Source organism: Xiphophorus maculatus, chromosome 19, assembly GCF_002775205.1.
Source record: "Xiphophorus maculatus strain JP 163 A chromosome 19, X_maculatus-5.0-male, whole genome shotgun sequence".
NCBI lineage: Eukaryota > Metazoa > Chordata > Actinopteri > Cyprinodontiformes > Poeciliidae > Xiphophorus > Xiphophorus maculatus.
In genome coordinates, this window is record NC_036461.1 from 8,758,010 (window position 1) to 8,784,924 (window position 26,915).

The 26,915-nt window shown below is 39.0% G+C and overlaps 1 protein-coding gene across 4 annotated transcripts in view; it reads right to left on the bottom strand.

Annotated features, from left to right (window-relative positions):
• eml5 (echinoderm microtubule associated protein like 5) overlaps positions 1–26,915 on the bottom strand; it is a 43,706-nt gene that overhangs the window by 5,637 nt on the left and 11,154 nt on the right. For 2 of the 4 annotated variants that reach the window (XM_023353089.1, XM_023353091.1), the window contains exons 3-35: positions 26,531–26,629; positions 25,334–25,402; positions 21,222–21,407; positions 20,595–20,730; positions 20,380–20,403; positions 19,183–19,384; positions 18,130–18,267; positions 17,765–18,021; positions 17,467–17,679; positions 17,217–17,384; positions 15,900–16,006; positions 15,698–15,816; positions 15,430–15,616; positions 15,201–15,306; positions 14,398–14,491; positions 12,076–12,176; positions 11,766–11,959; positions 11,486–11,597; positions 10,562–10,689; positions 9,071–9,212; positions 8,823–8,975; positions 7,047–7,178; positions 6,862–6,950; positions 5,625–5,801; positions 4,003–4,204; positions 3,772–3,898; positions 3,570–3,584; positions 2,994–3,002; positions 2,342–2,420; positions 1,978–2,107; positions 1,780–1,878; positions 805–825; positions 410–583 (exon numbers count right to left, since the gene is read on the bottom strand). In XM_023353089.1, the coding sequence (XP_023208857.1) occupies positions 410–583; positions 805–825; positions 1,780–1,878; positions 1,978–2,107; positions 2,342–2,420; positions 2,994–3,002; positions 3,570–3,584; positions 3,772–3,898; positions 4,003–4,204; positions 5,625–5,801; positions 6,862–6,950; positions 7,047–7,178; positions 8,823–8,975; positions 9,071–9,212; positions 10,562–10,689; positions 11,486–11,597; positions 11,766–11,959; positions 12,076–12,176; positions 14,398–14,491; positions 15,201–15,306; positions 15,430–15,616; positions 15,698–15,816; positions 15,900–16,006; positions 17,217–17,384; positions 17,467–17,679; positions 17,765–18,021; positions 18,130–18,267; positions 19,183–19,384; positions 20,380–20,403; positions 20,595–20,730; positions 21,222–21,407; positions 25,334–25,402; positions 26,531–26,629 (4,189 nt within the window). The remainder of the gene's footprint in view (positions 1–409; positions 584–804; positions 826–1,779; positions 1,879–1,977; positions 2,108–2,341; positions 2,421–2,993; positions 3,003–3,569; positions 3,585–3,771; positions 3,899–4,002; positions 4,205–5,624; positions 5,802–6,861; positions 6,951–7,046; positions 7,179–8,822; positions 8,976–9,070; positions 9,213–10,561; positions 10,690–11,485; positions 11,598–11,765; positions 11,960–12,075; positions 12,177–14,397; positions 14,492–15,200; positions 15,307–15,429; positions 15,617–15,697; positions 15,817–15,899; positions 16,007–17,216; positions 17,385–17,466; positions 17,680–17,764; positions 18,022–18,129; positions 18,268–19,182; positions 19,385–20,379; positions 20,404–20,594; positions 20,731–21,221; positions 21,408–25,333; positions 25,403–26,530; positions 26,630–26,915) is intronic. The other 2 variants (XM_023353090.1, XM_005797698.2) reach the window with 2 other exon arrangements.

Consider the following 26,915-nt stretch of genomic DNA (forward strand, 5'->3'; position numbering starts at 1 on the left):
TTTTGGATAGTTGTTGTGGAGCATAACCATGGCAACAAGGTATTGTTTTCAATAGCTCAACTTCCAGAGGAGCAAAAGGGATGCAAAGCATGTTAAAAGAGCTGAGACAGAAAGAGGAATTCAAACTATTTTCATATCCCCTACTCCCAACATCTCCCTGCCTGACTTTCTAACCACACAGCCAGACAGAGGGCAGCAAAAGCAATTGAGGTGGATTAGCAGTGCTTTTCAATGACTGATGGTGTCATTTCGATGTACAATCTCATCTCTGCTCCACAGAAGCAGAGATACAAGTTACAACAACATTTAATTTCCCTTTGGCAAACATAAAGTATTTCTAGTATAAATTAAATTTAATTGAAATCCAGAGTAAATATGAAAATTTGAGGAGATTCTCCTCCTGGATTACCTTCCTGCCACTTCCAGATGATGACGGTGTGTTCAGGGTCCAGTCCCACAGACATCAGGAGTCGTCCCGTGGCGCTGAAGCTGATGGAGCAGACGCCGCCGGAGTGGAAACAACGCAGCACCGACAGCGTCTGCTTGGTCATGGCATCCCACACATGAATGGAAGGAGACGTGGCTTAAGAGGAGAAGAAATAAACAGATTAGATTAGATTATCTTTTACGTCTGTGACATTAATTGATTTTTTTCATTACTTAGTATGTACTACATGATTGTAGTTTAATTTGTGTATTGACTTATTTAAATTTCACCTTCAAAAACTATTGCAGTAATCTAACTTTATTAAGGTATTTTCTCTGGTATTCAACAGTTTCTTATGAATTTTGGAAATCTCTTACCTGACATGTCACCAGTATCACCTGTAAAATAGGAAATGTGATTTATTTAAAATATTGCACTTTTTTCTGCAGCTTTTGGAAATAAAATTTCTCAAATCTGAACGTTATTTCAGAGCTTTTACAGCTATCAAAATTTGATGATAAAATGAATGAAACAGCAGATAACTATGAGTGGAAGAAAAAGGATACATAGGGTTGTTTTTATAAATAAATCTCAGAAAAATTGTCTATTTGTATTCAGCTTCCTGAGTGAACACTTTGTAGAAATACCTCTAAAAGCACCTAAAGTTGGAAGTATTTAGGGAGTGTTTTTACCAGCTTTGCATATCTAGATATTGAAGTTTTGTCCATTCTTGATGGTTTTGATGCTGCCACCGCCATGCTTAGCCATGGGGACAGTGTCTTGTAGCACTAGGTGGACAGCCATGTCTTGGTAGATTTGCAACTGTGTCAAACCCTGAGATATTTAAAGCTTGAGATTTTGTTTTCTCCCTCACCTGTCTGCTATGTCTCTTGGTTTTCATGTTGCTGTTTGTTTACTAATAATCTCTATAAAACTCTGAAGGTTTTCATAGAACTTCTGGATTTATACTGTGATTAAAAACACAGAGATATACTCCAAATAACTAATTAGGTGACTACTGAATGCATTCATTTGCACTAGATATTATTTAGGGGTGTCAGGGAAAAGGAGGCTGAACATTTTTATTTGTAAAATATTTTAAGCCATTTATAATTTGTCATTCATTTCATAATTTGCAGACCTGCACACTTACTTAATAAAAAATCTGCTTGTTTATTTTAGTTGCTTTGACACTGCAGTGTAAACCTCTGTGTATTCTACTTTGCACATTTGTACCTCAGATTATTTAACTTCATCATAAATTGTTAAATTGTTTAATCAGGTATCAGCTGGGCAAATAATCCTCACATTTAATGCAAAAATCACAAGAGGCCGACTTCTCACAAACATACCTACTTGTCCAGTTGCCACCACATTGGGGAATTTGGGGTGTTGATTGATTGTCAGGCACAAAATGTCATCACTGTGTTCAACATAGAAACTTTGGCAAGCTGTCAGAAAATACAGGAAAAAAAAACAACAAAAAATGTAATTGTATCAGTCAATACAATCAGTCAGTCAATAATCATATTGTCTAATAAACTATTTACAGGTGGTCAGGTTGAGCACGATGCCGACTGAGGCCGTGTGGTAGATGATGTCCGCCCCCTCGTTCAGATAGTGCACGTTGTTGCGGCAGTCATTGCCACGGTAACCGAACACCAGCTCCAGGACCAAGTCCTGTGGGAGAGAGGAAGATAGTCAGAGTCAGAAAGGTTAACTCCATGACAACAGCGATGCCCAGAGCCAGATGACGGCACAAATGATTCAATTACAGCATCATCACAGCTTCCCAAGGAGCAAGCTGCATCTGAACATTAGTTCTGCAGTAAGCTTCCCCCTGCTAACATATAGTCCTTTATGTGTGTCTCTGTATCAGTAGCTGTGTTTTGGTGAGGATGAGGAGAAGTTCACCTCGATGGGTCTCTTCTTCTTGCCCACGTTGTTGGTCTGCAACTTCTCAGGCTGTGGCAGCGCTCTGCTGACAGGAGGCCTGGAATAGACAGCCGGGATGAGCAAACTCCTGCAGCTCATGATGGCCATAATGAGGATCATAATGATGGCCGTTACATTACACAATATGGGTGCAAAACATTTAGTGGGTGCAATAAAAAAGTATTCCCTTCGCCTTCGGCAATATTTTTTAAGCTAACTAACAGTATCTCACAGTATCTTTGAGAAACAGTAAAAAATGTTGCCCATCTTTAAAGACACTTTAAAAATAAAAAGTAAAGTCAGACTCATTGGGAGCAAAATATGAAGACCACAAGAGATGATTCAATATCAACTAAAGTGGAGTCAAGCAATATGATGATCTAATGTTTTATTTGAAAGTTGCACAGACATGCAGGGTGAAGCATTCAGCGACAGATGTGCTTAGTCTAAACTAATAAGCAATAAAAAGAAAGTCTAAAAGTTTGATTAGCATTAAAGTTGATCAAAGTCAAAGAAAATGTAATTTTCAAATATTTATTTCAGTTTAACAAAGTTGAGACATGATAAAAACACTTTTTGTTCCTCCATACTCTACTCACATTTTAGAAATCTACAAGAAAAAGATAATTACCTCGACCCTCTTCATGAAAGCAAAAGGAGGGAAGAAAACAAGAAAAATGTATTACCCACTGAATTTTCCATCATAGCTTGAGTATATTTCTGATTAATGTGGGCCAGAAGATGCTGCATCATCAAAGAGGAAATGTGAAAATCAATCAGAAACAGGCAGAAGACAAGGTTTCCACAGAGCACGATAGATACTGTAAGATGATTAATGTGTGAAATACAGAAACAGGCATTCTTCAAAAAAGACTTAAAGAATGACAGATTGAGTTTTATAAATAGTTAATATGTCTTTTAATATTAGATGTGCAGTTAAAATGTAACTCCTCTTAGTCAGAGAATAAAAATCCACCTTATAATAAAGCTATTTAATAACTGCATGTTTAAATCTTCTTGTACTGAAATTTAAAGAGCATTGTTTTAAATGTCAGTTATATTCTTTAGCCTCTAAACTGCTTCTTTGTTTAAACTGTAAGGTGACTATATAATTTCACCTACAAGAGTTACAAACATATTTTTGCTGACTTTTTGTTTGTTGTTTCCCATTGAAGTCCCTCAGAATCAGCACATTACAAGCACTTACCTGACCACCCCTTGCCTTTGTGTGGAGGAAAAGAGTGTAGCAGGAAAATCAGAGATGGACAGCCATTAAAGGAGAGCAGAAAAGGCAGAGTTAATTAAAAGAAGAGAATTTACACAAAAGGGAAAAAAACGCTTGAAAAGGGTAAAGTACAGATGGACATGAGCAGATGAGAAAACTCTATCACAGTTTGGATAATAAATACCTTTCATCAATGGAGGGCTCCTTCATCTGCAGGTGGGGCTTCACCCCTGTCATTGGTCGCATGTTGGTAGATAAGGCCTTGATGGTGTAGTTGATTTCGTTCTCTCTAGTTACATCACTGTCGTAGCCTAATGAAAGTGAAACAAAAAAGCAATCTTTAATGTAACTGTTAGAGATTTTTGTAACAGCAGAGTCTGAATGTTTAAACCCAAAATAGGAGTTTGTTTCTTGCCTCCATCGTCCTCGCTTTCGATGTCCGACTCCTCGCTGTCACAGAGTTTGAATTCCCGTAGGCCCTCAGGCTCGTGGGCCCAGATCATGAGGCAGGTGTCACCCCCACCGACTGTCACCAACAGGCTGTCGTCATGGGTCCATCGCACATTGGTGACATGTGTGCTATGTGCCACATAGCGTTTGAACTTTGCATATTTCCCCTGGAGGGAAAAGCAACAACATCTTTTCAACACTTGTGACATTAACACAACATTAGCATAATATCTGCATAAATCCAAAAGCTATTGTTCAAGTCAGAAGGTGTTGAAAGAAAACAGCATTGTGTGATTTTTTTTTCTATTTTTATGTTGATTTGGTATTTGTTTTGAATCATTGGCCTGTTGAAAGACCCTGTAATGACCCATTGAATTTACAGGCAAATGGTACCAGATTTGTTTTTATAAAAAAATGTCTTGGTATGTATTCCAAAGGGAGAGGTACTCAAACAAGCTTCCATGGATCTTTAGAGGAGAAATAGCCCACACCATCACAAATACTGTACTTAACAGTGAGGTGCTTTTTATTTCACACCAACCCACCATGGAGTGTTTGTTGATGAACAGTTAAATCTTCACCCCTAAGATGAAGATTTAACTTAGGGGTTAAATCTAATCCCTAAATTATATTTAGGGATTAGGGACTTAGATTTTCACCCCTAAAAAATCTAGGGGTGATTTTTGCCCCTCATTGCTAACACTTCATACTTCTAAGAAGTAGGGTCTTCCAAGTGTTACAGTGTGTAAAATGAAGAGGGCCAAGGGTTATGGTTCTTTAGCCCTTAAAAACTATTCAGAACTAAATTTGAAAGTGAACATAACTGAAAAGCTTGCAGTACTTCAAACTTAAAGTCAGCTTTATTCACTAAGACTGTGTGCACAAACAGGGAATTGGACTTCAGACAAGCGAACAGACAGAATAAATATTCAAACTTTAGAGGGAATAAAATAAGATAAAAGTAAAAATATGTACATATTGGCAGCCATTTTTTTATTTATAAAGAAAAAATACAGGAGATGTAAAAAATTCAAACATCCTTTTTCAGAGGAAAGAAACTGTCTCTCTGGCAGCTGTTTTTCTTTTTGTTTGTTTTTTGTCAACAGCACTCTGTAGCACCAACCTGAAGATGGAAATCTGTTTGTGTCCAGCATGTGTGCGGTCTGCAGTGATGTTAGCTGCCCTTTTCCTGACCCTATACATGCTGAAATCCTGGATTGAGTGAAGGTCTAGTGTTCCAGCAAATGCATCAGCCCATATTGTTTATTAATTAGAATTTTTTTATAGCAGTCCCGGTTTACCTGCTGCCATACTAAGTATCAATATGTTCAAGCATTAGTGTATTTAAGGTATCTTATTTTTCAACAACTATATTTTGCTACAAGTAGCATTTTCCATTAAAAATCCGACAATACACTGTCAAAAATTTATATACAATTTTAAATGTAAAAGTATATTTGTTTTTAGCCAGATTGTATTTAGTATTAGATTTTTGCTCTGTAACAATCATTGCATGACAATTATCCATGAAGCAAGGTAGGGTGCCAGTAAGTTTGGAGGGCAATGTAATTATAAACTGTGTTTTACCTTGACAGGGTATCTGAAAAGCTTGATGTATCCCAAGTCATCGCCTGTTGCTAGCACCCTCCTGTCGTTGCTAAGGCAGGCAGCGGTCACCTCTGCGACCTCACTGATCACAGGCCAGACGCCTTCAAGAGACGGCCCCAGGACACACGTCCACGTGCTCCAGTCGATTTTCTCCACCTAAAACACGTCAGTAGAGATTTATTCACCAAAGCTGCTTTTCAACAAGAGCATTCAGGGTCAGACAAACAACACCCAGAGTCAAGCCGATAATAATAATAACAAAGCTGTGTTAGCTTAATAATGTAAATTCTAAGGAAGATGTGGGTAAAATTAGTTTTCATATTCCAAGATAAAAAATTATTCAACCAGAGTCTGAATACTTCAGAGAACAGATGTGTTTACTGAGATTACACACAAATGGACTCTAACAATTTAACCAGGGGGAAAACTGTGGGTGGCTGAATAAAAATGCATGCCAAATATTTCTGATTTTCATTCAGATTTTCATTTTTTAAAATGTGAAAAATATGTAGGATTTTCCTTCTGGGTCTTCTATATAATTGTGTGCTTCTTTGTGTTGTTCTATCACAAATTTTCAATAAAACAGAAAGAAGATTTATGGTGACAATGTAATAAAATGTGAAAAAATCCAACATGTGTGAATACTTTTTTCCTTGGATGTTTTAAATCAGTCACCACTACATAAAATAAATATTCATTAGATTAACCTGACTTTACATAAACAATACCAACACCTAAACTGGTGGACACTATACACCTCTGGGTATTTTCAAACTAATATAACCACATATATTATAATGAGTTGATAAGTATATATTGTTTATTTGAGTAGTGAGCAGAAACACCAGCCCCATCTGATCACATCTACAGGAGACTAATGTAATGAATGTGAGGAGAAGATAGATGCCTAAGAAGGATGTGTCATTCTCCACCGAGACTCGACCTAACAGCATCTATCATCTCTGACACTTATTTTGTAACTGTGCCCCTCCGCTGCGCGCCTCGCAAGGTGCCTGAAAGTCACGACGCATTAACGCAAGACCACAAACACTATCCCACTTCCATGGCCCAAATTAGAAGTATACTGGTGAAAAATGGGCCGTGTTAATGCTTCACTGCCCTTCGCCTAGTCTCGTCTGATCCCGAGGGGAAAACGCGGGCTGGAGGCGCCACAGTCACGGCTGATCCTGCGTCTATTCTCCCCCACCCTGCTTACCTCAGAAGCAGGGATGGTCTGCCTTTTGCCACGAGGAGCTTCGAAAAAAAACTGCTCTTTAGCTGCCGTGTTGACCTGGAGGAGTTTTCCTGTGAATGAGAGAATCCAGAGAGATTTTAATTTTATTCACAACTATTTCAGAGGCAAAGCAACAAAAACATTAATGCCTTAAGAGTCCTGTTTACCTCTTTTGTCCCAGTCCAGATGGGTGATGTAACTGAGGCATCCTTTGCACACTCCCACCCGTTTACTGCTCATTACATTGTAAATATCCACAAAACTGTCTCCTGAGGCGACTGCGAGATACTTCCCGGCTCCTGAGCCAATAAAAATAAAACTATGAATTATTCTAGCAAAGATTTCCCACAAGAAAATATATTTTTGCATATTCTTCAAATAAAAATAATAGTTTATATTTATAAACACAGAGAAATCGTACACACTTTGTAGCAATCAGCAGGCAACTGGCATAATTCTGGCTGGGTTTTTATTGGACCTCTCTGCTTGGCAGGATTGGTAAGATTTCATTTAAATTGGTTGGTTTCATACATTTTTATTAAGGCTGAGGTCAGAGTCCTTGTAGAAGCATATTGTTAACATACTTTATCCATTCCTAAAAAGCAGCTTTGATCTGTTTTGGATCTGAGCTGCTCTTTCACATCCTAAATACTTTCTTATGAACTGAGGTCACATTTTGAGTAAGTAGGTTTTCATTTTATTATTATAAGAAAGTTTTCTTGGTTTAACAAGACACTTTTTCATTTTAAGGACAAACTTGCTCATAACAAGAGAGCTCAGTTAAAGCTGCACTATGTAACTTTTATAAGAATTTTTTTGTTGTTGCTGAAACTGCCATTATGTTGTGACAACATGATATGAGACATGTAATCTGTGAAAAACGATCAAGCTCCCAGTGCTATCTAGAAACAACCAATCAGAGCCAGAAGGCGGGTCTTAGATATGTCAATCACCTCTCTGTGTGGCGCTGCTCATCCCCCTCCACCTTCTCTTCTTTCTCTCTGCTATGCTGCAACTAGCACAGGCTGTCATGAATGTTCAGGCTAGTTAGCATGGCTACTGATGTCTGTGGGTAAACTGTTTGTTTCTCTGCCGTTAGCACATTTAGCAGCGAGTACATGAGATGATTGACAGCAGTAAGACAATTCCCCTTGACTGTGATTGGTTGTTTTTGATTGGGAGCGGTGAACTTCTTCAGATGGCAGTAGTAGCTCGGGAAGGAGGCAGAGAAGATCGATCTTTTCTCAGTCTTATAGCATAATCACGACATGACGGCAGTATTAACAAATATGTAAAAACCATTCTTTAAAAAGTTACATACTGCATCTTTAGACACTTATAATGTACCTCATTCTTGTTATATATTTATTTCAGCCTTGAAAAAGAGCAGATCAAATGGATCATTAAAACCCCAAATTGTTCTGACCACAACTGTAACTTGAAATGCTAAAGTGGAAATTTTAGACCCTTTGTCAAATTTTAGCCATGGGCAGACAGCTGCGTGTGCTTTAACTAAAATAATTATCATTTTAACAGTACTAAAAGCCCATTTTGTATCGTGAGACTTTAACTGACAGCTGTGTCAGGAATCCATGGATGCTGCGTGAAGAAACAGGATCTCTTTGAAGATTAAGTGTCCAGACGAAGGAGAGTTTAGTTTCTTGCTCTCACTTTGTCAACCCCCACTGTTTCTCATTCCCCTCTCGCTGCTTCTCTGTCTGGCCTTGTTATAGAAAGCTATTAATTTGGGTCAGGCCTGCAGCGGTCTGTTCCCCCCTGACTCACAGCGGGAGGGGAAAAACATGTATACCTGCTGATATGCAGCCCAGCCTTCTACTCGCCGTAAACCCAGCTGCTCTGAAGGGCAAGGGGATTTAAGAGCTCTATTTACATCAGGAGGAGTTTTTTCGCCCACTAAAGAAATGTGTAGGTGAACCGCCAACCTGGAGAGAATCTGATATCGGAGATGATGTCCTTGCGGTGGTGGAAGGACACCAGGTCCTCCAGGGTGTCTGCGTTCACAATGAGGAAACTGCCGTCATTCAGGCCCACCGCTAAGGCTTTCCCATCTGGGGAGAAGCAGCAGCAGCGGCCGCCTGTGGAGGACAGGTTGTCTGTTAAAGCCCTGAAACCAGCACACTTGCTGTCAGGAAAATATATTCATCCTTTGGTGTTTTTAAATGTGACAAACCTTTCCTGAGTTTGCGCACAGCCAGCATGCAGTGGCTGGGCGAGAGGTCCCATATGCGCAGGGTTTTGTCATCGCTGACCGTGGCACAGAGAGGGAGGTGGGGATGAGTGGCCAGGCCCCACACCTCACCCTCCATGTGACCCTGCAGACACATCCCAGAGGATAAATATTTAATCCAGGAACTGGTGATGAGGGAAAACAGGGTGCTAAAAGACTAGAAGCAGCGATCTGCAGCACACAATATAACCTTTTACTTACTGCACCGTCTTCACAGCAAGGTCTATCACTTACATTCTGATTCAACTAGCTCGCCTGTTACCTAGAGACCAGATTCAGGAGCAAATTCAGTTTCTTGTCTCACATGAATCGATCCCATCTGTTGAAATCTGCATCAGCAGGGCGAGAGCATTTGTTCTTTTTGTCCACAATCAAGAAGATAGGGAGGAAACTCCAGGATCATTAACCAAATTAACAATTTCTTTATTGATTGGCACTAATTCATCAGCATTATTGCCTCTGAATCTCTACAGATTAGTTTGCACCATTATTATCCCCCTGAAAGCCACACAACAGATGAATGCACAAGCATGCTTTTTAAATCCCAGGTAAATTATTTGTCAGTGACAATATTTAGTCATTTGGTTTCCGGAACACTTAAAAAATCAAAAGTCTGATGTAACCTTCAGTAACAGTGTCTCACAAAATTATTCACCCCTCTTAAACTTTTTCACGTGTGTCACATTTCAACCACAAATTTCAGGGGTTTTTGTGGGGATTTTAGGTAAGAGAAGGACAAAAACTCTGATGATGACGGAAAATGATACATAATTAACACCATTTTTAAAAGTATGGCCTGAAATGTAATTCAGCCACCTTGGTTCAATACTTTGTAGAACCCTGCCTCTCATGGTGGATGGATAAAAATATAGCAAAAGATTAAATCTTCGGCTCCACTGGAAATAAAAGCCAGAGAGAAGACTTTGGTTTTTAGATTTTAAAATGATCAACAGTCTGAATGACTCTAATGTTCAAAGCCCTTTGTTCCACAGGTTTAAAGGGAACTCCAGAACACAAAGTGATGAGTCCACGGTATTCGCACTGTGTCAGAGGCAGACGCTTGCTTAAAAGAGAAGCATTTTAGATTTTGGGGGGATTTGTGGAAGGTACAACTAATGATTGTCTGTCAACATTTTCTTCCTTATGTACTGTGGATCCCTGGAGCTTTTAAACTTTTAAACAACTTTATCTCTGACTTTTCTGGTCTTTGCTGACCTGCAAACAGGACCGCTCTAGCTTTCATCTGCCTCTGCAGCTAGTATGCAAGAACTGTGCATTCCTTTATTTATACTTTTATTCTGTTGGTGTGTTTTGTAAAATCCTAATAAATACACTGACGTTTGCCTTTGTAATGTGATAAAATGTGAAAAGGTTCAAGGAGTGACATACTTTCGAATGTTGCATGGTGTTTTTTTGCTTTTTTTGTTCTCTCACCTGGACAAGGAGAGTGATGGGACCACTCTTGTCCACCTCCAAGATCTCGCCGTTCTTGGTCCCAACCAGGATGTGGCCGTGGCCGAGAGATATGGCACGTATGGAGGGGTTGTCCTCCAGCAGAAGCCCTGCAGAGGGAATGATATATATAATAAAGTCTTAAAGCAAAACCATATGTAACACCTCGAATGTTTGTAAAGGTAAACTAATATACCTTCTTCAACAGTTAACTATAGATCTATGGGCTACACATAACATGCTCATTACATTTTTGCACAAAACCATTGTTATATAATGAAATTTACATCTGGTCAGTTCAGCCTACTTTGATCTCCTTTCAGAATGAGCTGTTTTAGAGCATCTTTTCACTTAAATAAGCTGCTGCTGGCCACACCACTCCAACTCAATGTTTACACTCGCATGTGAAAATGGCTGCAAACATATGTGAAATTATACAACTGTGCATCTTTGAAAAGTAGAAGTAGAGTTTCCTGTACAACCAGCAAGAATGCAGCAAGTGGTTTATGTAAGGACAAAACACTTGCCTTTTCCAGTAGCCGTTATACAGCTCATACAGCAGTAAAACCAGCTGACCAAACATGCTGGAGCTCCACTTGGATTGCTAGGTAACGGGTGTGACTGGGGTTGCTAGGTGATGAGCTGGGCTAGGAAATGGCACAGTGTCCGTAGAAAGTGACTTAACAATCGGGAGATAAAAATCTTATTACCAAAAGCAACTAAGTAGTTGCTTTTTGTGATTTTTAAGTGATTTCGAAGCAATTGAAACCCAAGTGGAAGTATAAATGTGCAAAATGTGAATTTTACATAATATGTATTTTCATAAATTAGCTGAATTCTGTAAATGGAGAGGGTGAATGATCCAAGGACAGAGGAGGGTAATTGAGAACGGGATGACCTTTTTACCTTTGGAGCCTGGAGCTAGGACAGCTCTCTTTATAGCGTAGGTCTTCAGGCATCTCTCAAAAGTGTCATCCCACAGAGCTACAATACCATCCTTTCCACCAGTCACAAAGCCCTGAAGGGGAAAAAGTGTCACAGCTGTAATACTACCAGTCTGTTTTCACATGCCACTGCCAGAGCATACGTTAGAAAGCTCTACACACAATAAAAATAGAAAGCTAAACCCAAAATTAACATAAAGTCAGAAGAAAATAAAATCCTTTCCTTTGGCTCTGTAACTCACTTTTTCCAGAGCATGCATGCTAAAAACAGGGCCATCGTGGGCTTTGACTGTCTTCATCAGGAACATGTCTCTCCAGATGCAAATGTCTCCTGTGCATGTGCCTGAAAACACCATCTCCTCTGACCAGCCATACACAGCGCACATCATTGTCTCCGTCTTCCCCATGTTCCCCTTGCGTCCAATTAGACCACCACCTGAAAGAGAGGCAGACAGTGAACTGGCTTTGAAATGTGTCACAGCTAAGAGAGAGTTTCTTCTTGTTAGAGTCTAATTCTGTGAACATGGCAAGAAAAAAAAAGCAAAGTCTCACCGGCTTTATGCCAAAACTTCATGTGTTTCACACCAGCGGTGATGAGCTTGTCGGGTAGGTAGGGATTTATTTTGACTACAAATATCTTGTCCTTGCTTCCTCTGAAAAACAACACACAAACAATATTGTATATCCTAGCATACATATTTTAAGTGTACTTACTTGTCTTAAAAGCATCAACAATTGTTCAACGTCTCTGAAAGTATTAATTCTCCATGAACCTATTTAACATATGTCAGGTTGCAATTAAATTAAGTTACATTTGTGTTATTTCAGTGGTATTTCATGTGATACAACAATATAGTGAGTCAAAACTTAGTAGTCCTAACTTTTATGGAGCAATAATAGAACCAATTAGCTCAGCAGATCTACAGACAGAAATATTTGCTAATTTTTCTTTGCAAAATACCTCAAAATCAGGATCAGTCTGCTTAGGTGGAGCTCATCTGTGAACATCAGTTTTCAGTTCTCTCAAATTGAAATTTGAGAGTTTATATTTGGAATTTGGTCTGGACTTTGACTAGGTCATTCTTAGTGTTGATACACTTTGATCTGAATCATTTTGATTGGAGCTCTGACTTTATGCTTTGAGTTGTTCAACTGGAAGCTGAACTTCAAGTCTTTTCCAGCCTCTAACATCTCTGCATCTCCACAGCATGACGCTGCCAAATGTGAATGGATGTGAATATTTTTACAAGTTACTGTATTTTATGTGCATGTTTTATGTACATTTATGCTGTTTGGAATATTCAGTGATTCATAATTTGAAAATGTGATTATGAAACAATTGTCTTTAATTTATGTCAAATATTATGAAGGCGTTTGAAAGAAATTTTAAATTTTCATTAAAATATGTTAACTTTCATGGATACTATTGAACATTTTTTAGATAAAAAAATTAATTTATTTAAGCTACAATATAAATACAATTCACATAATTAAAAGACAATACCTATAAGTAAAATAACTCAGCGGTTTGCCTGATTTTTTTAATTTAAAGTCTAGACTTTATTTAGAATATCTGCCTTTCCCTGCAGCCTCTGTGGCTCATACCACCACCTCCTTCTCCGGCTAAAGATGAGACAGTGATGCTGGACAAGTCAGCTCTGTGTACCTCACTGCGCTGCACAACCAGGGTCTGCAAAGGAGATTAATGCTTCTCCAGACTGTCCCTGCGGTATATTAAGAGCCTTGGGAGCAATCTGCACTGCACTTGCTCTAAAGCAGCCAGGAGGGGAACATTTTCATCGTATGACTGAGCAACAGTGAAACGGTTACTTATGTTATATAGATGTTTTAGCAGCCTTTTCGACCAGTTGCTTCTTGATATTGCAACTTTTGAGGTGAAAGAGCTAATAGTACATGTCGGGGTATAAGGAAATTCATAATTCAAGGCTTGTAAAATAATCCAAGTGCCTTTGCTAGAAAAGAAAGCAATTCTGTCGCAGATTATTGATGTTAAAACATTAACTTTTAATGATATATTTACTGTTTATATTTCTTGTTTCACACTTCAACGTTTTTGACCATCAAACACATTTAATATCAGACAAAGTTAATCTGAGTAAATACAACGTAGTTTCAAAACAGTGATTTCATTTATTAAGGAAACAAATGGCTATCCAAGAAAACTTGATACCTAGTAACTGGTTGTGCTTCACTTCATAGAAACAGCTGCCATTAAGCATGAGGTTTGTACATTATTCTGGAGGAATTTTGCCCCTATGTTCTTTGCAGAGTTGTTTTAATTCAGCCAGATTTCAATCATGAAAGGCCCGTTCACAACACCGCATTTAAGTTCAGATGTTGATTAGCCATGATTTGAAAACGACATTATATAATTACTAATATTATTATACTCAACATTTTTGATGCTCTGAAATATAGTGTGACAAAAAAGCAAAAAGGAGAAATCTGTTTAGAGGTGATTCATTTTCAAATTATTTCTTTTTCTGAACCATTTTACAAAACAACATATTTTTCTGTAGTTTATCTCTTAGCAAAGAGAAGATTTGACTGATTCCTTACTTCAAGTTCCTTTTAATTATGGATGTAAAGCAAATATCCTTTAGCAAACTCAGTAACCATTCAGCAGGGTTTAGAGTTGCTCTTGAGGAGCCCGTAACATAGAAAGTAATTCCCTTTCTATCCGCTTCTCATTTTAATCAGCTTTCAGCTGAAAAGTGGCTCCAATTTAACTCTCATCCATAAATGTCCATATTTAAGTAAGTCGCACTCTGCTGAATTAACAGTGAGGTTGGTCAAATCTTCGAAGCACCAGGCCACAGGGACAAACGTATGATTTAACTGCTTTAAACTAACCTCATGGCAGAGAGCTTCTCGCCTTTCCTCCAGTCCCACAGCACAATGGTGTGATTGTCGTCCAGGCCGACCGAGGCCAGACGTTTGCCATCCGCTGTGAAGGGGAAAAAAATAATTAAGCACATTAGCGATAAGAAAGCCAGTCCTCACTTTGCTCCACTGAAGTTTGGTTCCTATTAGCAACATAAAAGCCCCCCAGTCAGTTAGATCTGCAGCAGGCGGATCACTGATCTGTGCCACACGTCTATCTGGGCCTAATTAAAGACAGAGAGATGAGGAGCTCTACCTGAAAGCTGTTAAGACAACTGTGACTAGAAGACGGGAGAAATAGAATTTTACTGTTGTTTCTAAATTGGTTGCCTTGCGAAATAATTAAATTCATTCTTTACAAGTTCTCTGTACCTTGTGAAAGAATGTGAATAGACAAAATCTTATCAAGCATTTTTGTCTAGTTTCTAGAACAAATATTTTAGTTTACCGGAAATAAGACAGAACTAACTTACAAGTAACTATTCAACAAGAAATATAAGCTTGTTTTTAGTTAACAATTTCTTAACATTGATTAAAAAAATACTAGTTTCACTGGAAGATTTTTTTTCGCTTATAACAAGACATGTTTCCCATGTTATAAGTGAAGTAATCTGCCAGTGGAACAGGTACTTTTTAAAATTAATATTACGGAATTATGTATTTAAAACAGATTCCATGCAAGTTTGACATGGAAAATTTCAAAAACATTCAAAGAGGTACTAATACTTTTGCAAGGTATTGTATATATTCCATCTTGAATGGTCAGTCATTACCTGAGAAGTCGAGAGCACACACTCCAAGCTGGTGAAAACCCTTCAACACAGACATGGGTTTTAGAGTTTCTGTATCCCAAACATGGACAGAGGAATCTCTGCCAACCTGGAGAAACAAACCCCAGAATCAGTACAAATCAACATTTTTGATTAGACTGGAATAAATTGATCTGAATGTGCTTTAATGTTTGTTTTTTTGACTAAAAAAACCTTGACTTTTAGAATTTACCTGGCCAGTTGCTACATAGTCCTTCAGGGGGTGGATAGCTAGACAAAGGATATCATCATCATGGCCCATGTAGAATCGTTGAGTGTTTTGTTGCCTGTTGTACACAACTCCAACAGCAGCTACATGGTAGACAATCTCCCCTGTCTGGGTGTAGAACAGGTTGCTTCTGCAGTCGTAGCCCCTGTAGCTGCAATGTAAGAAGTGATATTTTGGGGAAAAGACAACTGGCATAGCTGGAAGTAATAAAATCAGCTCTCTTCAATCATACCCATGGATAAAGTGCAGCTTGATCCCGTTCCCTGGCGCTCGTTCTCTCTTCTTCATTGCTGTTGCTCGATGTTTCTCTTTGCACTGCTCTTTGAGCTGAGGTAGATCTTCTTTATAAACCTGGATGCATTTAAAATAAACTTGTATAAGCTGCTTATAAAATGGATGTGATTCGGCAGTTTGTGTTAAAACTTGCAACAAACCTGTCGCCGATACGTGAGCTGTGTCTCCTGCTCAATTTCTGAATCCATTTCAGGCACATCTGACTGATCAGAGTCGGATTCTTCGCTGTTAGAGTCTGCCAAGGTCTCTGCAGGCAGAAAACAAGTTTACATAAAAGCTTCCAGAGAATAAAAGAAAACCGTCACTTGCCCCTTCATCAGACGAATCCCCCTATACAAACAACAGCCAGTTTCCCTGACAGTGCAGACCGATCATGTGATAACACTACGACGTCTCCTATTTATTAAGCTGTCATGCTCCATGGTGACAATGCTGCAGGCAAAATGTATAAAAACGCCGATGCAGCAACGAGAAGCCATGCCAAAGCGGGGCAATAAGCAGAGCTGGCAGCTCAGGGCGACCACTCACAAGATCCATTAGGAAAATTAAAAGGAAAGGCAGTTAGAATGTGCAGTAATTTCAGAGAGCACAGCTGCACTCTGCTTTGAGGAAAAATATGACTGGAGAATGACAAAGCAATTATACTTTCCAAGCTCCATTCACTTTTATTGGATTTGTTTTAATTAATGTGCCGGACATTCCTTTCTTGGGCTTTAAAGAAGTGATAGTTTGATAAAAATAAAAAAAGCTGTGAGGAGAAATCTCTCTGATAGGTTAACACATGAAGATCAGGAGGCTGGTGGGAGAAGATTAATGGTGAACCACAACCAGAAAAGGCTTTTTAGGTAATAAAGTTCTTTATTTCTAACATTTGTATATATGTTTTATTTTATTTCCTTTATTCTTTATATTTATTCTGACCATAATAATTTTCTCTACTTTTGTTTTATTATAAAGAAGAATACATCCTTCAGTCAAAATTCTAACTGTTTTATTTACTTACATTAAACTATATTAATGTATGTCATCCACACTGCAAAATCACAAAATCTTTTCAAGTATTTTTGGCTTAGTTTCTAATGCAATTATTTGTATACTTGAAATAAGACAAAAGCAACTTACAAGTAACTTTTCAGCAAGATATAGGAGATTGTTTTAAGTCAATAATTCCTTAATATTTATTAAAAACTACTAGTTCCACTTGCAGATTATTTGACTTATTAACGTGGGAAAAATGTTTTGTTATAAGTGAAATAATTTGCCAGTGGAACAAGCACTTTTTAAAATAAATATTAAGAAATTATTGACTTAAACCAGCTACTATATGTTGCTGAAAAGTTGCTTGTAAGTAACTTTTCTCTTATTTCAAGTGCACTAAGATATTTGTACTTAGAAACCAGACAAAACATACTTAAGAATTTGTCTCCTCACTAAACGTGGTGGGAGCCAAATCTCACCTTGTGGTGCAATATGAAGAGCTTCTTTCGACTTTCTTTCAGGAATAAACTTCCACTGGAACACCGAGTGATCCGCACCGCCGATCGTTATGACCCACTGGTAGTCATGTGACCATCTAACATTGGTTATATGGGCTGAGTGACCTAAATACTTTTTGAATTTTGCTCCTAAAATCCAGAGAACACAGATGAGTTAACGGCGTATGACACTTTGAAAATATAAATATTAAAGCATACATATATTTCTTACCCTTTCTTATGCAAGGGTATCGCATCAGTTTGACTAGTCCATAGTCATCTGCAGTTACCAGAACTTGGTTGTTAAAGTTGGCGTCGACAGAGTTGATGTCGTTGATATCTGAGTATTTGGGCCATATCCCATTAACCTCAGGGCCCAACACACACGTCCAGGAAGCCCACTGCACCAGCTTCAGCTCCTCCCTGTTGGTCACCTCTTTCCCACCTCAACACAAGAGAGTTTATCTCACAAAAACAGCTACTTAAGTGTCAAATCTTAGAAACAGAGCAGGTCATGATTGTGTACTTACTTGGCATCCTGTAGAAGAGCCGTCTGCCACTGCCATCATTTGTCTGCAGGTATTTGCTGTCTGTGGACCAGTCCATGTGTGTGATGAAACTGTTTGAACCGATGCACTCGCCTACTTTCTTGTACCTCTGCACCACCCCATAGATGTCCACAGTGTTCTCATTAGAGCCGACAGCCAAGTGGGCCCCATCGGGGGAGTACTTCAGTTCATGAATAGCCTCCTTCCGGTCCTTGACGTGGACCACTTCTGTCATATCCCTAAAAAAAGTGGATAAAGAGCTTACATTAAAAAAATACCACAGCTGTGTATTTACTGGGTATTTAGAAAGGTAATTTATGATTTGTTTTTTTGATTGTATGACTAACCTGACTCGAAGAACGGTGAACGAGCCATCCTTCATTCCCAGAGCCAGGTGTATACCATCAGTGCTCACGGCTGCACAGCGGATTGGCTCCTCCATGTTACATCGAGCAATCAATGCATGATCTATGAGGCTCCATATCCTTCAGATACAGAAAAGAGTGAGAACAGAAGAGAAACCTGCAGCACAATCAGCAGGAACCATATAGAGGAGTAATAATATTGTACTGCGTTACTCTTTGTTACGTTATGTTTTTAGTTAAAATACTTTGTTACTGTAAATTTAGTAGATTAAAGAAAAAGATTAGTCAGAATTTTGACTTTAATCAGAAATTATTGATTTTAATCTAAGAATTGTGAGATTAAATTATTTTCCCCAGTGGCCCTAATCCTTGTCTGCAGTATCAGCCTAATGGGGCAGACTTGCTGACATGCGGTTTCTATTAGTGAAACTGTGTTATCTTTGCCATAATTCTGTTTTTATGATGCAACCTGCAGGTCTACAGCTACATGTGGCTCTTTAGATGTTTTTCCACATTTCCAGTAAAGGAAATGGGGGGAAAGCAGAAACTGTGACAGTCAATTATCAACAAAAAATCTAAAGTGAGCAAGTAAACAGAGTTTCTTTAAATCATTGCTAAATCCTGTTTAGAGTTGCCTTTGATTCCTAGTAACTGGAACATTAATCTATATATTTGATGTATGTTTGCTTAATGATGGTTTTTGACTAACTGCCATGTTTATTGCTTGTTTCATAATTGGTTAATGCATTATGTTTTTATGGTGTAAAGCAATTTGAACTGTTTTGTTGCTAAGAATGTGCAATACATTTAAACTTGACTTGATTTGACTGAAAGTCTAGCATAAAAATAGCTCTTTACTAGTTTCCTAAATGTAACTTTTGATGCCTAAATTAATCTTAACAAGCAACAAAATTGTCTTTAAATAAACTACAATGTAGTAAAAAAGTTGCCAGATTCAAATGAACTCATCAAAAATCCTCAGAGTCTCAATCAAAGACTCTGAGGAAATATGAGGAAATGAAGAGTAGGAATCACCTGACTGAACGGTCATCACTTCCTGTCATGGCCAGAGGCTTGGTTGGGTGCACGGCCAGCGCCCACAGCTCGCCCTCACAGTGACCCTGCATGATGAGAAAGGGCTTGTTGCGGTCGTGAACCACCACTTCGAAGATTTCACTGTCCTGCGTCCCCACCAGGATATGATCTCCACGCCAGCACACGCTGCGCACAGACAGCCCTATCCAAAACACACACACACAGCAGTTCAGGAAAACTGTGAAAACAGAACAAACATCAAGCACGCAAGCATGGGAGGAGACACACATTTGCTGCTTTTACAGTCATTGTAAGACTCACAAAAGCCGCTTTAAAGACAGGAGGTGATAATAGCCATCTGCAGGCTAGGACGGAGATTTGTACAGGGTGATGACATTATGTTGTCAAGCCAGTCTGTAACTGAATCTGGGTAGTACAGCTACAGTCAGATGCATGATGCATGTGCTGCTCACATACAATGCTGTGCAAATGTCTTTGAGCATTACCTATCATGCAGTCAATACGACAAAACCTTAAACACATGATCAGAACCATACTGAGAAGAAAAAGAACATCAAGTCCTGCAATAATTTTTTTATTTTTATTTCAGCCTTAAGGTTGGATTTTATGTACAGAAAAAAGTGGGCCAGGAACTAATGTTGCCTTGCAAATATATTTGTATCCCTTTAAACTTTCTTTATTTTGTCATGTTGAAACCTCAATTCTTCACAACTTCGTTTTATTGGAATGATAGACTAAGGATCTGCAACCTGCAGCTCCAGAGTCACATGCACCTCTTAATAACTTTGGTCAAAAATGCTAAAGCATTTATGTTTTGAAATGTGAAGTAAATAAAAGAAATGTTTGTATGGTGTAACATATAAAAGTTGAAGAAGTTCAAGAGTTATAAACACTTTTGCAAGGCAGTGCTAGAGCTAAGTTTAACTTAGGTTTGATTTAATCTATCTAGCACAATAAAATTATTGAAACAAGAGTGAATAATTGTATAATATAGTGATTTTTTTCTATTTAACACTTCACCTTTTCCACAAGACATTGAATGAAGATGGAAACTGTTCATATTGCAAAAACAGCAAAAGACTTGCTAACGACAATAGAAAGAGCTGAGAAACAATGGGGACTGCTACAAACAGACTGAAATGGGAATTAATCTCCGCCCTCAGTAATGTTACCCACCTCGGCTATTTTCACCTCTAGCTACTGTTACGTCCAAGATTACAAGTAAAGAAGATAGAGGAAACAGAAAACAAGAAGGATAATGTTAGTAAACCAAACAGAAATTTGGAGAAATTAGATTATAGGATTATCTCGGCACCTCGGAGAACACAGCTTGCCTTGTTGCTCTCCTGTACCCTCATTAAAGGAAAAACAGGTAGGAAGTTTGACATCACCTTTATATCCCTGGTCTGTTTCCCTGAGATCGATGACAGTAATTGGCTTGAAGTTGAGATCCCATAACCGGACGCTGCCGTCCCGTCCCCCTGTAGCGAAGCCTTCCTCGCAGGCATTCATGCTGAAAATCCCTGACTGGGGAAGAAAAATGACAGGCTGTCAGTGAGGATCTGCACAGCGAAAACAGGGGACGATACAACCAGTCCCAGCTACAGCCAGTAATTTATTAAACAAGGCTTTAGCAACTGCAAACATGCAACTGTGATCTCATAAAAAGACTTAGGAGCAGGAGAATTTACTCTTACTACTACTGAGGGCCTTTTTCTGTCTTACAAATACTCTATGCATAAGCAGGCCTCTTCCTGAAGCTCTAGTAAGAAGTTTAGGAATAAAAAAAGCTGATGTACTGTAGTTATTATCCCATCCCCCATTCGGCTGCCCCCCTCACCCAGCTGTTGATCCCACAGATATCATTTAATCCTGTGGAGCAAAACGCTGATCCTTCTCTTCTGAGCAGAATCAAATGAAGCAAACATGCATGTCCAATTCCATCTTTACATGTATGTTGCAGCATTTATGTAAAAGTATTTTTTATTTATTTTTTTTGCAAAATAGTGAGAACATACCCCATGAGCTCCTTGAATTGTCCTCATCAGGTTGATGCCTTTCCACAAGTAAATGTCCCCATTCAGGGCCCCAGAATACGTGACTTCGTCTTTGGCGCAGGCAAGGCAGAGGATGGTCTGGAGATCCCCCGTTTTGCCAAAAACGCCACGTTTGGGTGTGAGGGCATTACCGCATAAACTCCAAAACTGTAAAAAAAAAAAAAAAAAAAGAAAAAAAGATGAGACTGTGAACCAGCTTTGTGGCTAATAATCCTCCTGTCTAATCCAGCCCTGAATGGGCAAATTGTCAATTATGCAGTATTTGGAAACAACAGAGTGCCACAAGGTCATGTGTGTTTTTGCTCAAATGCAGTGGATATAAAATGTCTATAAAACTGTTCAAATGCCTAGTTAGACAGTTATATATTTTAAAAACTTTTCCCTCCTTTTATGAGACACTTATCCTGTATAATTCAACTGAAACTGCTATTTACAATTCCCTGTGAAAGACTATAAGTTGTTCAGGGTTTAAGTCACATCAAAGGTGAAAATAGTTCAGAAATTATTTAATACATCATAAAGTCTGGTATTTTAACAGGGTTGGCCAGGTATTTTAAATCCACAGTATAAACAACACACAGGGACCATAAAGACAGCAAAGTTTAATTCAATTAAAACATCCCCTTCCTCTCCATGTGAGAGAACTCAGGCGAGAAGCAGTGGAGGGTCAGTTCTGCAACCACCTGATCAGCATGCACAGACACAGGCACGTTCACGCAGGCTCATTATTTATGAACGGCATCATTGGGATGCGTGCACACGACCTCATCTGAAGGCTAAATCCATCCAACGCAGGAGGAAAGAACGAAAGAGAGACACCCTGTCTGCATAGAGATGAGATCACAGGGATGAAGCTGAGGGAAGGCGTCTCGAATACTGAACCGTAGACACCGGCATGTTAAACCGCGCCACACTCATCACTCCTCTGACAGCCTTTTCCCCGGTCTACCTGGAGGAATATTTACTCCACATAAAGCGACAGTTGGTTCATTACAGCTTTATTTTATTCCTCTCTAATTCAGTAGTTTGTTTTACAGCAGAGAGGTCCTGCATTGACTTGAAAGTGGTAATGAAAAGAAAACAAATGAGCTCCATGACAGCAACAGGCCATCACGCCCTCACTAACACCTGTTGTCTTGACTGATAAAGCTGCTGAGCGCTAACAGGGGGGATCGATAATCAGAGACAAGCATCACAGGCTTAAATCCAGCCCTGCCATTAAACATCCAAAGCCTGGTGCATGCCTTAACAAGACATGAGGCATCCACAGATCCTCTGAAAGATTTTAATAAATATGTCATATTAGCAAGATTTCTTTGCTGAAGGTCAAGGAGGGAGGATTATATCTGTGTGCGTTACCAGGGAGGATGGAGATGCAGATGAAAGTGTGTCATGAGCTGGTTTGTGGTGTTCATGGAAGCAGTGGGGATGGAAGAAGTGTGCCTGCACAGTCCTCCCTGCATACAGCTGATAAGGCAGCGAGACACAGGAACCAGCTAATCCCCACTGTCCCAAATTACTAAAGGAAGACCGGACGCCAAGAGGGTTTGTGATGGATCTCAGGGCAGAAGAACATAACAAATACGATATACAAGTGGTAACACATATGTTAAAAGAAGTTGGGGGTTTTTTCGCCCTAAAGGTGATTCATTTATATGGTTTTTAGCATTTTCTGCTGTATCTTTTCTGCTTATATATTGTAGTTGCACAGACTGGAAACTACTACATCATTCAATTTAAATTCACTGGAGAACATAGCGTACTTTTGCACACCACAAATGAAATATCAACTGTGAACCTTGTTGCATTGAGTTGACAAAGTTTATTTCCAAACCAACAGTTGCAGCCAGCTGACTGACAGGGGACATCATGTGACTCCGTACAGAGAGAAAAAACAGTAGTTAGACTAAATGTATCTCACTGAAGAGGTAAATAAAGAACAATTAAATAAATCTTAACAGTTTTTAAGCTACAATGTTTCAAATCTTTGTTATATCTTGATAGCAGAAATTGAATTTGGAAATTACATTAAATAGGCAAGGAAATACTTGCATTGACACGTCCTATTATTGCTGATATAAATTTACTATCTTAAGCCGTGTGGATGCATAATCTGCCGACAACAGAGCAATCACATAAAGTAAGAAATATGACTCTGGGTGCAAGCATATCTCTAACCTTTATATGATTGTGATATTTAAGCTAAAAAAAAATCATATTACCTGCTGATCAACAATCACGTTTGATTGAAAAGCAGAAGTAGAGCCTCCTGCACAACCAACAAGACTGCAAGTGGTTTTTGAATGATAAGTCAATAACAAAACAGTTGTCTTTTTAAGCAGCCATTGTACAGTGGATACACCAGTAAGACCAGTTAACCAAAGGTGCTGGAGTTCTGCTTGGGTTACTAGGTGATGGGCTTGGCTTGGCTGGGGTTGTTAGGTAGCAGGCTGTGCTTCAATGGGGTTACTAGGTGAGGTGCAGTGCCTGCTGATTTGTGATGTTTGAAACGAATGTTTGAAACGATGTTTGAAACGATTTTCCAGACACCAAAAAACATTAACTTGTTGCCAGCAAAATGGCTGGGTGTTTTTATTCTAAGTATTTGGGCAGTTTCGAGAATGCAAAAATGTGCAAAATGTATATTTAGCATAATAGGTTCCCTTTAAAGGAAAGCTAATCAATTTTGATCTCTACCCAATTGATGGCTACATCTCTAAATATTATTCATTTAAAATGACTTCACTGGTCTAGATAACTTCCTAAATGTTTTGGTTGCAGGAAGACTAGTGCACGTCTCTAGCAGCCAATATGTTGTCAGACACAGGGCAAAAACAACATGCATGCACACATACCTAAAAGCAGTTTAGAGATATTACTTAACCTAACCTGTAAAAAAAACTGAGTATCTGAAGAAAAACAATCCTGGTAACGGTCCCTAAATAATCAATCAGTAGGACGATAATGATCTGACTTAGTTATCCTGAACAAATCTGAATACAAACAGCTACAAAGGTTTGACTGTCCTCGCCAACGAGGTTGTGTTTTCCTCAGCTCCATAGTGAGTGGATTACCGGGTCTAAATCTTCTGCATGCTCTGAGTGCTATAATCGCTGAGCGAGCACAGGACAGGGGAGCAGATGTCACATGGTCCACAGGGTGAAGCCTGGGGAATTATGTGGGACAATTGTTGGATTGCCTTGGCATCAGAAAACCAGAAGGGGGGAAATGGAGGGGAGGAGAGAAGGAGGGTATGAGCTGTAGGATTCAGCAGGGAATGGGGGTGGAGTGCAACTACTGGAGGGGATTTCTGTGTCATGGCAGTGGAAGAAAACTTTCTGGGGATGTGGGGAGGGTTACTATGAGAGGAGAGGCCAGTCAAGCTGGATCGTGATAAGGGAGTCACCAGTGAGACATAAGTACAGTTGTCTGGCCTAGCTGAATCAAACCCATTTAATCACGCTGCACTGTTTTGCCTTGGAGGGCCAGGGGGTGCATTTCCAATCCAAGCACAATTCATTTTTTTTCCCAGTGTTTTGGAAAATAAAGCCTCCACGGCTGGGAGCACAAACCCATATCCCTAGGGAGGACTTGGAGAAGACGCTCTGCATTAGCTCATTGAAGATTTATGTGCACCATTTTTGTTCAAAGAGAAGTGATAGAGATTGGGCTGGGAAGGGAAGTGGGCACATCTGTGCAGTGGAGGGTTTTCAAAAGCTGAATGGAGAGAACTGAAGGGGCTGAGTGGCAGTGTCATGGTCCCCATGAAAGAGCATTCTTCCTCTGCAGTGCAGATTACTACAAATTTGAGGGAAGAGACTCTGAGTCATTGCCTGTCCCACTTATATAAAGTGTCTAATAACCATGGGTATGGATTTGCATAGACCTATTTTAGGAATGTTTGATATTGTTAGAGAGATAAAGCTGAACAAGCAGGGCAGAAACAAAGCTTTACGGACAGTTTCTTTCTTAAGCTTTCTGAAAATCGCTTTTCTTTCCAGCAAATCAGGCACAGCCTCAGCATATTTCAGACTGTGATTAGCTGCTTGTGAAATAAATTAAAATAGCTTTACCTTGATATGTTTGACACCACAGCTTACGAGCTTGTTTGGCTGATACAGATCCCACGATATGTCAAAAATCTGCAAAAAAAAGGAAAAGGCATGGAGCCAATTCAATACATAGAGTTTACAAAAACTTTTCAAGGTAAAAGCTTTTTCTAATGGGACAAAACTGTAAAAGTTAACACATTAGCCAGGGTAAAGTTTAGCAAATAATATCATATAAACTGCTTCTGTCAGTAGAAAGATTGGCTGGGTTCTTTGAAGGTGATTCAATGAAGGCTGATAAATTTGAAAGATTACTCCAAATGCATCCTTCTTTTCCTCTGATTTGAAGGATGGGTCTGATGTATCCTTCTCAGACAAAGTGGAAGGGGAGTACAGTTTCAAATGTAAGCTTACATTTACACTTTTATGCTAGTGGTACAGAACAGTAACGTTAGCTAAAATGCTAGTGATATGCTATGAAGAAGCAAATATCAGCATTTAAACAAATATTTAATTATATTTAACAAGCATTAGCTAAAGATAACATGTTGTTAGTATGTCATACAGAGTTAGCTAATCTAAGCTAATATGCTAGTGGTGGCCATTAAACACAAAGTTTAATTTTGGCTCAGAATTGAATAAAATTCTTGTAAGCATAAAAGGCAGTGTTATCTACTGGTAGCTCTTATGCCAACATTAGCATGTAGTCTAATATTAGCAGATACAATGTTGGTAGCATATAGAGTTAGTTAATGTAAATATTACCCAATAATTGCATATAAGCTGTTGTTAGCGTAGCCGATACTACATGATCTTAGTAGCATTTTCGTTAATGCTTCCATATTAGTGAAGGCTGGCCTATTACTTAACTTTAGCTTTGCAGATAATGTTGTTTTTGATTGCTACAAATCACAAAGTATGTCTTTAAAAGGACACATCCTCAAACTCCAGTTGCTTAATGAGCTTTAAAACAAAAACCTGTTGCATTTTTTGACCTAACTAAGGCACAATTTGTGCCTTAGTTAGTTATTATTAGTTATTATTGTGCTGGTAAGTGCTATAAAATATCTCTGAGTTGTTTCTAGTTAAAATTTAGTTATTGTTTTAACAATGGAAAAGTATATCTGTGCTGTATTGTGTCAAAATTAAAATCCAAGAGCTGAACTTAATCTTCTTTCAATATTTCAATGTGATGCAGACCAAATGAGAAGAAAGTTTTACCCTGTCCGTGTGACCAGGAGCAGCTGCCAGAACCTTCCCTCTCCTCCAATCCCACACACAGATTGTGTTTTTTGAGTCCAAGCCCACAGATACGAGGCACTGCAAAGAGAGCACAGAGAAATCACAGACTATCTGCTGTCTTACTGCAAACATTCAGTGTAAACCACAATCAAGGAGCTAATAATGGCTGCAGAACAGTTGTCCAGCCTCTGGCACTTCCATGGAGAAACATTTGAGCACTTTTGCCAGAGGAGACACCTACAGCTGATTGAGTAGGCAGCATCAGTGGAGCAGAAGAGGTGAGAGTGGCTCCTCATGGAAATCCTTCTCTGCCCTGCAGCTTACTTCACATGTTAAGGAATGTCCTCTTTAATCCTCTGCAGAA